Source organism: Pagrus major, chromosome 1, assembly GCF_040436345.1.
Source record: "Pagrus major chromosome 1, Pma_NU_1.0".
NCBI lineage: Eukaryota > Metazoa > Chordata > Actinopteri > Spariformes > Sparidae > Pagrus > Pagrus major.
In genome coordinates, this window is record NC_133215.1 from 357,501 (window position 1) to 370,505 (window position 13,005).

The 13,005-nt window shown below is 47.7% G+C and overlaps 1 protein-coding gene across 1 annotated transcript in view; it reads right to left on the bottom strand.

Annotated features, from left to right (window-relative positions):
• LOC141012250 (calpain-2 catalytic subunit-like) overlaps positions 1-8,790 on the bottom strand; it is an 18,697-nt gene extending 9,907 nt beyond the window's left edge. Inside the window, exons 1-4 of the mRNA XM_073485720.1 lie at positions 7,921-8,790; positions 6,829-6,898; positions 6,605-6,723; positions 1,375-1,508 (exon numbers count right to left, since the gene is read on the bottom strand). Coding sequence (XP_073341821.1) covers positions 1,375-1,508; positions 6,605-6,723; positions 6,829-6,898; positions 7,921-8,160 — 563 coding nt within the window. The 5' untranslated portion in view covers positions 8,161-8,790. The remainder of the gene's footprint in view (positions 1-1,374; positions 1,509-6,604; positions 6,724-6,828; positions 6,899-7,920) is intronic.
• Positions 8,791-13,005: the final 4,215 nt, after the last annotated feature.

Here is a 13,005-nt window from a genome sequence, read left to right on the forward strand (position 1 = left end):
CCCGGATTGTTACGTAACAGTCCGGGTGATTTGAATACTCCCGCCCTCGCGCTGGCTATCTCCTCCCATACTACGCCAGCCACCTGAACGAGGATCCGCCATTTTCTCATTCTCGCTTCACTTGTACGCGACAGCCTGACCGCTACCATGTACAACCCGAAAGCCGAGCACTGCTGCTCTGTCGTCGGATGCAAGGATCCTCCTGTTTCGCTACATGGCCTCCCTACCAAAGAGGATATCAGAGCGAAGTGGCTACATTTTATTTATCAGGGAAACGTCCCAGCTTCAGTGAGCTAAAGCGTTACGGTCTGTGCCAGTCACTTCACGCCGGACTGCTTCAGCAACCAGGGTCAGGACTGGACGCTGGACTGGCAACAAGATTGTCCCTTAAAAGATGGATTCATACCCACTGTCAATGATGGAGCTGTAAGTATTTAAAAAACAGTGTAGTTTGTGTTACTTTGGCCGTTTAGCACATGAGCTAACGCTAACGCTAACCGTCGATGTAAATATGAGGCTGAACTAACGTTACATGTGAAGTTATCGACGTTGGGCTTACTGGCCGTAGGATTCACGATAATGTTAATGTTACCAAACGTTAATTTGTCATATCAGCACTCTTTTAAAACATGACAGTGAATTGAGAAAATGAATTAGGATATTGAGATTTTATCGCTTCTAACCGGCCGGTGAACCACTGCTCGGCCGTGAACAAGCAGAGGAGACGGGGTGAAATGTCTCAGTTGTTCGCGGATGGTGAGCTACGTTAATTCATTAGCATGTTGTGCTAAAGGACAGTGTGTTAGACGTTACCTGCAGTAAAGCAATCACTACTTTGTCTTGGAGCCGGAGACAGGGGTTAGCTGCTACATGTCTGCTGTGCTACTATCAGTTATATGCAGGGATGGACACAGAAAAGTTGCTTCGCAAATGTGTATAGCTCGTTGCCATGGTCACGCGATGCCGTCCTCACGTCTTCCGCCCGGCAGGAAGAGGTGGGCGGCGCACACAGTAGCTCATTAGCATTAAAGGGAAAGGCACTCAAACCGGCCGCTTAGAGCAGCGCTGTGAAACTGGTGTGTAAACACCCCTGCTGTGCTCAATCCTTCGGTTTTTCCACCAAAGCATGTTACTATCATTCCATTTAGACATCAAGGAACATGTCAACAAGCAGAAATGAGCATAATATGTCACCTTTAATTATATTCACTACTTTAATTTAGCCTGTTAGTTTGCTAACATTAGCCAACTGCCAGTCAACAGTTGAGGCTGATGTGAAGTAGTACTGGACACATTACCATGTTGCCCTGATGGTGGCGCTACATGAACAGTTATTGTGGTTCATCCTGAGGGGAACATGAACGTGGCTCTTACTTGGCGTAGGCTTTCTCCAGCAGAGCGCTCCAGAACTCTCCGCCCTCCGCCGAGTGGACAAACAGCAGCTTCCCGTCTCTGGTGGGCAGCCGGTCGTCCACGACCACATCCACCCATTCCCCGTACTGCCACAGCTGCAGGTACACACAGACAAACATGATGTCACTTCCTGTAGAGGCTCCACCCACTCCTGCCTGCCTGTGTGTCCTGAATGTGTTTAGTTGGAGCTAAATCTGAAAACCTGATGATGTGAGCAGGTGTTTCTCAGGTAAATGTGTCACCTGAAGTGGACCAATGAAAAGCTGCTGGACATGTTGATGGGCTAACCCTAACCCTAGCAGCTGATGTCACCTGAAGTGTGAATACAAGATTCAGTGTCATGAAAAAGGAGTTGAAGTTATAGTTTGAGGCACATCGACCAATCATCTTCACTCCTTCAGCTCAGACTCAATGAAGAGACTGAGCTGAAGTCAAACTGCCTGCCGATAAACTGGAAGATTTGTAACTATGAGTCACAGAAGAGCACCTGAACGCACCATCAGTTTAGTCTGTGTGCGTTCAAGTGTCTGATCGGTGCAGGAGATCCAGATGTGATCACAGTGTCATGGTTCAGTTACTTAACGACACAGGCTGAGCTCAGCTGTAGACCTTCATGCTGCACATACAGAACATATAAACACCTTTAAATTAGAGTATAAATGTTAAATATTAAATGTATGTGACTTCATACAAAGAGGATCAGCTGATCTCTGTGTCTCTGAGCTGCTTCAGTCGGTGTAGGAAACCTCAGCTGCTCTCTGAGGACGCTCTATTGTTCTCAACAGCCTCACATGATGGAAACTATTCGACACGCCTCCACAGGAAGTGACATCATGAGCTGCAGCTGTGTCTGTATTCGTGTTCCTCTGAGGGATTCAGATTACTTTGGTAGAGAAAAACTCGACCCTGTGACAAGTTCTGGTCATGTTTTACAGCGAAGCAACAGAAATCATCCTGACTGGAAACATCACAAGCTGTCTGGTTCATCACGGCCCAGAACCTTTCTGGTACCATCTACAGAGCATCAGTGAAGTGAGACGTCTGCACGGAGTCCAGAGATTCTACAAGACGACACCCACCCAGACACGTCTGTTCACCCTGCTGCCACCTGACGACAGATACAGAAGCACCTGCTGCCACCTGACGACAGATACAGAAGCACCTGCTGCCACCTGACGACGGATACAGACGCACCTGCTGCCACCTGACGACAGATACAGAAGCACCTGCTGCCACCTGACGACAGATACAGAAGCACCTGCTGCCACCTGACGACAGATACAGAAGCACCTGCTGCCACCTGACGACGGATACAGACGCACCTGCTGCCACCTGACGACGGATACAGAAGCACCTGCTGCCACCTGACGACAGATACAGAAGCACCTGCTGCCACCTGACGACAGATACAGAAGCACCTGCTGCCACCTGACGACGGATACAGACGCACCTGCTGCCACCTGACGACAGATACAGAAGCACCTGCTGCCACCTGACGACAGATACAGACGCACCTGCTGCCACCTGACGACAGATACAGAAGCACCTGCTGCCACCTGACGACGGATACAGACGCACCTGCTGCCACCTGACGACGGATACAGAAGCACCTGCTGCCACCTGACGACGGATACAGAAGCACCTGCTGCCACCTGACGACGGATACAGAAGCACCTGCTGCCACCTGACGACGGATACAGAAGCACCTGCTGCCACCTGACGACGGATACAGACGCACCTGCTGCCACCTGACGACGGATACAGAAGCACCTGCTGCCACCTGACGACGAGTACAGAAGCACCTGCTGCCACCTGACGACGGATACAGAAGCACCTGCTGCCACCTGACGACGGATACAGACACACCTGCTGCCACCTGACGACAGATACAGAAGCACCTGCTGCCACCTGACGACGGATACAGAAGCACCTGCTGCCACCTGACGACAGATACAGAAGCACCTGCTGCCACCTGACGACAGAGCAGCTTCACTCTCCAGACTGAAACTATGACCAAATTGAAGTCCAAATTGAATTTTTTTTAATGTTTCAGATTATAGATTTATGTTGAAGACATTCTCCTAAAAATCAATTTAAAGACATAAAATGTATTAAATCTCTCTCGATGTGTTGTAAAGCAACAATGGAGCATGAAGATGCAGCTCCTCCATATTATGTTACATTTGAGTTTTTCTGACCTCCATTTTTTGCCAAATGGCCGAAATACTGTCATCATCATTGGAGAAGTGAGCAGGTGTTTTGGATTAAGAGCAGCAGACTTTGAGACCATCACGGTCAACAGCGTCTTTCAACCATCCAGCCTGACCGGCTGGACCTCCCCAGGGAGAGAGTCGGAATAAGAGCCATGCTGTTCCAGCTTGGTTTAAGGACTGGACCTGAACAACAACATGAAATCAGAGATTGTTGTTCTCACAGAGACCCGTCTCCACCACATCTTTACAGAGACCCGTCTCCACCACATCTTTACAGAGACCCGTCTCCACCACGTCTTTACAGAGACCCGTCTCCACCACGTCTTTACAGAGACCCGTCTCCACCACATCTTTACAGAGATCTGTCTCCATCACATCTTTACAGAGACCCGTCTCCACCACATCTTTACAGAGACCCGTCTCCACCACGTCTTTACACAGACCCGTCTCCACCACGTCTTTACAGAGACCTGTCTCCACCACATCTTTACAGAGATCTGTCTCCATCACATCTTTACAGAGACCCGTCTCCATCACGTCTTTACAGAGACCCGTCTCCACCACATCTTTACACAGACCCGTCTCCACCACGTCTTTACAGAGATCTGTCTCCATCACGTCTTTACACAGACCTGTCTCCATCACATCTTTAAAGAGACCTGTCTCCACCACATCTTTAAAGAGACCTGTCTCCACCACATCTTTACACAGACCCGTCTCCACCACGTCTTTACAGAGATCTGTCTCCACCACGTCTTTACAGAGATCTGTCTCCACCACGTCTTTACACAGACCTGTCTCCACCACGTCTTTACACAGACCCGTCTCCACCACATCTTTAAAGAGACCTGTCTCCACCACATCCTTACAGAGACCTGTCTCCACTTTGTCTTTACAAAGATCTGTCTCACCACATCTTTACAGAGATCTGTCTCCACCACATCGTTACAGAGACCTGTCTCCATCACATCTTTACACAGACCTGTCTCCATCACAGCTTTACAGAGACCCGTCTCCATCACATCTTTACAGAGACCCGTCTCCACCACATCTTTACAGAGACCCGTCTCCACCACATCTTTACAGAGACCCGTCTCCACCACATCTTTACAGAGATCTGTCTCCACCACGTCTTTACAGAGACCCGTCTCCACCACATCTTTACAGAGATCTGTCTCCATCACATCTTTACAGAGACCTGTCTCCACCACATCTTTACAGAGACCTGTCTCCACCACATCTTTACAGAGATCTGTCTCCATCACATCTTTACAGAGACCTGTCTCCACCACATCTTTAGAGACCCGTCTCCACCACGTCTTTACAGAGATCTGTCTCCATCACGTCTTTACACAGACCTGTCTCCATCACATCTTTAAAGAGACCTGTCTCCACCACATCTTTACACAGACCCGTCTCCACCACGTCTTTACAGAGACCTGTCTCCACCACGTCTTTACACAGACCTGTCTCCACCACGTCTTTACACAGACCCGTCTCCACCACATCTTTAAAGAGACCTGTCTCCACCACATCCTTACAGAGACCTATCTCCACTTTGTCTTTACAAAGATCTGTCTCACCACATCTTTACAGAGACCTGTCTCCACCACGTCTTTACACAGACCTGTCTCCACCACGTCTTTACACAGACCCGTCTCCACCACATTTTTAAAGAGACCTGTCTCCACCACATCCTTACAGAGACCTGTCTCCACTTTGTCTTTACAAAGATCTGTCTCACCACATCTTTACAGAGATCTGTCTCCACCACATCGTTACAGAGACCTGTCTCCATCACATCTTTACACAGACCTGTCTCCATCACAGCTTTACAGAGACCCGTCTCCATCACATCTTTACAGAGACCCGTCTCCATCACATCTTTACACAGACTTGTCTCCACCACATCTTTAGAGAGACCCGTCTCCACCACATTTTTACAGAGACCTGTCTCCACCACATCTTTAAAGAGACCTGTCTCCATCACATCTTTAAACAGACCTGTCTCCACCACGTCTTTACAGAGATCTGTCTCCATCACGTCTTTACACAGACCTGTCTCCACCACGTCTTTACAGAGATCTGTCTCCATCATGTCTTTACACAGACCTGTCTCCATCACATCTTTAAAGAGACCTGTCTCCACCACATCTTTACACAGACCCGTCTTCACCACGTCTTTACAGAGATCTGTCTCCACCACGTCTTTACACAGACCTGTCCTCACCACATCTTTACACAGACCCGTCTCCACCACATCTTTAAAGAGACCTGTCTCCACCACATCCTTACAGAGACCTGTCTCCACTTTGTCTTTACAAAGATCTGTCTCACCACATCTTTACAGAGATCTGTCTCCACCACATCCTTACAGAGACCTGTCTCCACTTTGTCTTTACAAAGATCTGTCTCACCACATCTTTACAGAGATCTGTCTCCATCACATCTTTACACAGACCCGTCTCCAGCTGACAGAGTGCAGGACTACAGCTGAGGAGAGGTGGAATCTGTGTTTCTAACATCGATGCTTGTCAGAGTTGATGGACGATGTTTCCCAGATGTCAAACTTTTGATATGAAGATGTCGACCATGTTATCATCACTATCTGTTGCTGCTGCTTCATTCACCCTGACACAGATTCAAAAGAAGCTCTAAGTGGTAGTAAGGAGATAATGTTTTCACCTGTGTGCGTTGGTTGGTTGTAGGTTTATTTCTCAGAGGATGATGCATGGGTCATGATGAAGAAAAGTATTTAGGTGGCTAGTATCTATGAGTGAGTTAACATTTTGATATGGATCCAAAACATTCAGTCTCATCTCATGGTCTTCATCAGTGGAGTGTCAGATGAAGACTGTGACATTTGACTGTCAGCCCTGGGAGAAATCTGGTGAATGGACCTTGAGTGAAGAATCTGACGTATGAATAACTATAAAATATAAAATACAGTTATTTTCTGTATTTTTGATGTTTCTGACCTGAAAGTGGAAGATGCCGGCGTACTGCGAGCTGAAGCTCTGACCAGGAGGAACCACTCTGTTCAGGATGGCCGGGTCCAGAGTCAGAGAGGCGATGGCAGCCAGCAGCCAGCAGTCACCTGACACACACACACACACACACACACACACCAGGTCACGTGATCACACCTGTCAGACGTCACACAGCTGTGTGTGTGTGTGTGTGTGTGTGTGTGTGTGCTCACCCAGCGCTCCCTGACAGATGTCTGTTCTCTTCGCTCCGTCAACAATGAAGCGAGGATCAGAACACAGCTCCTGATTGGATGAGACAGCAGGTGATTAGTGATGGTCATCATCATCATCGTCATCGTCATCATCATATCAATAATAATAAGTTGTGTTTCTCTGATTTGTCTCCAGAACAAAATTCACACTTCATCATGTTTTCATTTTATTTCCAGTAACAGGAAGTGAAGAGAATGAGACTGAACCAATCAGGAGGAGGTATTCAGATCCAGTACTACAGTAAAAGTACTAATACCACACTGTATAAATACTCTAATATCAGTAGTATTGTCCTGAGGAGACACTGAAGGTCTCTACAGACGTGGTTCCTCAGCAACAACACAAAATCTAAAAACTACAAACCTGAGAGGATGAAACTAAAGTGAGAGAAAACAGACCTGGTAACACCTGTCCAGGTGTACCTGTCCAGGTGTACCAGGTGTACCAGCCTCCCCACGGCGTGTTCACACCCGGGTTAATATTTAAACAGACTGAGTCAGACTCTGATTAACAGGAGGTGGTTTGATTTTATCTTTAATATCTGTAAACTGGCAGAAGGCTGCAGACTCTGGCCTCCTGCCCTGAAGCTGGAGAGGCTGCACACAGGTACGGGGCGGATGGATACACTGGTGTTTGTAAAGAAATAGTTCCAACACACGACTCCACCTAAAACCACAAACGTCTCTGTTTGCGTCCAGATTAAATAAAACAATTAATCACTGAACTTTAGAGAAGCTGCTGGATTCTGTTTGGACAGAGCCAGGCTAGCTGTTTCCACCCACTTGCATTCTTTATGCTAAGCTAACAACGCCTTGACTGCAGCTCTGTGCTGACACAGTGACACCTGAAAGATTCATATTAACCACGTTTTAGTTAATAAATGTTAATTATTAAACCAGCTTCATGTTCATGGAAACCTGAACAGAGAAGGAAACCGTGGTGCGGCTGTCCCGTCCTCAACAGAACAACAGCTTCAACGATGTAGACAGATGATTCAAACATTAATAATGAAAACAACCAAACCCTCTCAGCGTCTCAGCGTCTCAGCTCACCGTGGGTCGTTTCCACTCCACCCCGATGGTTTTGGAGGAGTAGCGTCCCAGCTGGTTGTATCCCAGAGAGTCCCAGCCTGCGGGGAAGGTCGGGTCGCAGAACAGAGAGCCGGTCTGCAGACACTTGCTCTGCAAATGCTCAAAGTCCTGCTGGTTGAAAGGGACAGCGTTGACCCGACTACCGGCGCCCTCTTCCTCCCGGGCCTTCCTCCGGGCCAGCTCTGCTGCTGTGTTCGCCATCCTGAGAGTCTGATGAAGGTCTGATGAGAGTCTGATGAGAGTCTGAGAGTCTGATGAAGGTCTGATGAAGGTCTGATGAGTGTCTGAGAGTCTGATGAAGGTCTGATGAAGGTCTGATGAGAGTCTGAGAGTCTGATGAAGGTCTGATGAGAGTCTGTCAGGATCTAACTGAGATGAAGCTGTAGTCGCTGTTGTGCCCAAATGTTGTCTGAGGTGTGCAGTGATCCGTACTTACCTATGTGGGTGCTGCAGGTGTGTGTGTGTGTGTGTGTGTGTGTGTGTGTGTGTGTGTGTGTGAGATATAAAGGCAGTCAGGTGAAAAGTGGGCGGAGCTTTGTTCCAGGTGAGGGAGCAGTGTGATATCAGCGACTGAATTATTCAGTGAACACATCAGGTGTCGACACACAGACTGTGTCCAAATTCAGGGGCTGCATCCTTCAAGGACGCGGCCTTTGTGGCCCACGGAGGCCGGGTCCTTCGGAGAGACCTTGAAGGCCGCGTCCACCGCTGTTAAATGGGACGGTCCAGCCTTCGGAGTGTTTCCTGGTTGCGTCACCAGGTGTTCATGCATTAAAGTCTGTTTTGGTTCAAATCTATCAAACATGTACATTTATTTGTGTGTGTACAATGTGTCAAATCTAAACTGAATTATCAACATTACAAAATAAATATTAACCCATTGGTGAATAACGACTATATTTACCATAGCATCACCAGCGTCACGTATTTTAACTGAAAGTTAAACTTTGGAGGTTTTATAGTCCCCTGAAGTTTAACATATCTGGCGTTGGATGTTCAAATGAGTAAAAACCGAGTATAAACCCATTACTTAAATTTGAATGTCATGTCTGCGCCACTTGATGTCGCCATTTTCTCTTTCTTTCCCTCTTCTGTTTCGGGACTGAGCGGCGCGCAAAGGATCTTGGGATATGTGAGGCCGTGAAGGACAGTAGCAGTGCGTCCTCCAGAAAGAGGGAAGAGAAGGCTGCATTTGAAGGAGCCTTTGAATTGGGACGGCCTTCAGGCGGTGTTGTGGCGTAATTGGCCTTCAAATGCTCCTTCGAAGGCTGCAGACCCTGAATTTGGACACAGCCACAGACTGAACTCTGTCTCAGCCACATGTCACATGATCACCAGCTCTGACTCCTGATTGGCTGAGGAGGGTCTGGATGAAAAACTTGAATCCACCTCGATCCTCTCATCACTGACCGGATCAGCTGTGTGTTGACTAAAACCAGTAAAGATGGGATGAGGTCAAAGGTCAGACCAGATGTCTCCCCCTGCTGTCCGTGTGAGGCTGAAACCCTCCACCCTGCTGAACCTCCACACAGTTCTCAGGGTCACACAGGTGGACCCCTCAGACCAGGTCCAGCAGCAGGACTGGGTCAGACCTGAAGCTTTTCATAGTTTTATCTTCTGCAGAGACGTTAGAAGACTTTTATTTGTATCTTAAAATCTTTCAGGACATTTTTAAAAACTTTTGTTTAGATTAGAGACTTTTTTTATTTTTTAGGGCATTCAGCAGACGCTTCGTCCAAAGCGACTTACAATAAGTACATTTGTCACAAGACAGAAACCACAACATATCCCCGTTGACAGGCAGGCATACGGGCGGGCAGGCAGGCAGACGGGCAGGCAGACAGGCAGGCGGGCGGGCAGGCAGGCAGACGGGCAGGCAGACAGGCAGGCGGGCGGGCGGGCGGGCAGGCAGGCAGGCAGACGGGCAGGCAGGCGGGCGGCGGGCGGGCAGGGTTGTCCGGAGAAGCCAGAGTGGAGAGGCACTGGAGGTTCTGTACATGAAGTAGAACAAAGACATCACATGAGACAGCTCATGTAGAATGAGCTCACAGAGGAACAGATGATCGGAGTCGTGGAACGTAGAATATAAACTAGAACACAAGGCACTGATTCAGTCAGCGTACGGGTCAGAACATTCTGGTGCCGGAGTGGAGACGAGACCGGAGTTATATAGCAGAGAGTGACGAGCAGAATGACTTGCAGGTGCACCTCTCCACTACTGCTGCCACACACACACACGTACAGACACACACACACACACACAGGTACAGGTACAGACAGACACACACAGGTACAGACACACACACACACACACACAGGTGAGGGAGGAGAGCGTGACAGAGGCGTTTTTTCCAAAAGGTGTTCAACTTCTTAAAGGTCCAGTTTGCAGGATTTAGTGACATCTAGTGGTGAGTTTGCAGATCACAACCAACTGAACACCCCTCGTCTCACGTTTGTCCGTCCTGGGCTCCTGTAGAGACATGGCGCTGCAACATGGCCGACTCCCTCTGTAGATGTAATTATTTATTATATTTATTTATGTAATCTGATAAACTGCCTGTCTATCTATCTGTCTGTCTGTCTCACATGTGCAGAACTTGCCTTAGAAACCTCATGTTTTTAACTTTTCTTCAGTATCACAGTGAAGAAACGGCGTGCATGTTGCAACCATCCCCTGCACTGATCTCCTGTAATATCATCACACGCAGCGTCCATTGCATGGAGCAGGGACCTCTGATTTTGAGCCTGATGCTCATACACTCTCCACCTCCAAGCGGAGAAAAACTCCTCAATAGGATTGAGGAAAGGAGAGTAAGGTGGGAGGCACACCATGACCATCCTTGGATGAGTAGTGAACCAGGCCCTGATGAGCGGGCCGCGGTGGAAATTCACATTGTCCCACACAATTACATACTTTGGTAGGTGAGGGTTAGATGGGTTAGGGTTAGGGTAAGGGAAGGCGGCCCAAGAAGATGAGGAGCTTCTGTGTGTTATATGGGCCAAGACTGGGGATGTGAGTGGCCACACCATTGGTGAATGGTGAATGGTGTGGCATTCCCAGAAATGGCAGCACACATAGTTATATTGCCCCCACGCTGGCCTGGGACATCCACCGTGCCCCGGTGGCCAATAATATTACGGCCACATCTTCGGCCCTTGGCCAGCTTGAAGCCAGCTTCATCCACAAACACGAGGATGTGAGGGGTCTCGTTTCCTTCCAGTGCCATTATTCTCTACAGTAGAGTAAAACAATCATCAAATCAGTCATACAGAAGAGTCATACACTACAGAAAACTACATAGGAATGTTCTATGTTCTCCTCCACAAGTTCAGTATACTACTGGCCAGGGATAGGCCTACGCAGAGGTACTACAGAGGGTATTTGAGAGAAAGGGGAGGGGGAAATCATCAATGACTAGACATACTTAAATGTTACAGTAAAACCCACAGTATTAGATAGATCTGCTTGGGAGGCACTAATTGCAGCTCCTTTTCTTACCGTATGTTATTCTTCAAAATAAGGATTATAATGATAAGCTGCAGTTTTCTGTTGCAGTTTTTAGGCAAAATGTTGAAGTCAGATAAAGCAAATACTTGGATTCAGACATCAGGTAAAGGGGGTGCTGAAGCCAAGAAAGTTTGGGAACCACTGCTTAACTGTAAAAAGGTTATAATGATAGACAACCAGTAACTGACTTACATGTACAGACTGGTACCGCAGCTCTTTCACTCTATCAGAGTTCCTCTCAAATGGTACCCTGTGAGGTTGCTTCGTGGTCATCTGATGCTTGTTCAATATCCCGTCTATTGTGGAGATGCTTACAGAGTTGACATTTTGGAATATGGCATTGTCTTCTATGATTGCAGTGCGGCTCTGTCTCAGTGCGATGGCATTATTTGCAATTCAAAGGACACCACTGTATTACCATTCGTCATGTATGACTTATGTATTTCTTACAGAATGAGTTACCAATGTAATTGTATTGTTGTTTTACTTACAGTAACTTTACCACAATTCTAATGCATCACTGCAGTGACCGTAATACTACCAATATTTTTCTTATCATAACATCCCATTGAGGTAAGATACTACTGTAGGCCTATAAGACACAAACACACACACACACACACACACACAGTGTCCTGTCCTATTCAACATATAATGTTCCATCATTGACTGAGTACGTACCTGTTTTCCCTGCCAGAGGTTGGGTGATGGAGGAGACTGCACAGCGGGGCACATTAGGCTGCACTCGGCGACCTGCCTCCGCCATCGTGAGGCGACGGGTGATAACATGGTCTGTAAGTGTGGATCCGGGACAGCATGGTGTCTTCGTGCTCCTCGGCCTCTTCCCACTAGTCTACCACCACGCACCCTTACTCCTCCTCCTCCTCCTCCTCTTCCTCCTCTTCCTCGAGCAGGCAGTTGCCCTCGTTCATTTGCTTGGCCAGGTGCCTCCATGTTCAGAAATTGTACTGGTGCTGGTCAAGCTCTATACGTACGTGTTTGGCAGCATTCACATCATGGACGGCACCTGTCAGGTAACCAAACATGTTGTTTGATCTGAGATGTGTGAAACTCCTCCTTCATCAGTCAAGTTCTACTTTCACCTGACTGTCAATTAATCCATTTATCAAATGTTCCCAGAGATTCATACATGATGTTCATGGTGTCAGGTTCTTGACTAATTTTGACAATTGAACAGACTATTGTGCATGAGATGACTCATACAATGACATGATGCTGACATGGAGAGAACAACCGTTAGACAACAATCAGCTTAGATCAACCAGATCTGCTCACGTGGAAATTGTGCTAACTGTAGGCTACCTGTGCTAAATGTAGGCTACCTGTGCTAACTGTAGGCTACCTGTGCTAAATGTAGGCTACCTGTGCTAGCTGTAGGCTACCTGTGCTAACTGTAGGCTACCTGTAGGCTAACTGTAGGCTACCTGTAGGCTAACTGTAGGCTAACTGTAGGCTACCTGTAGGCTAACTGTAGGCTAACTGTGCTAAATGTAGGCTACCTGTGCTAACTGTAGGGT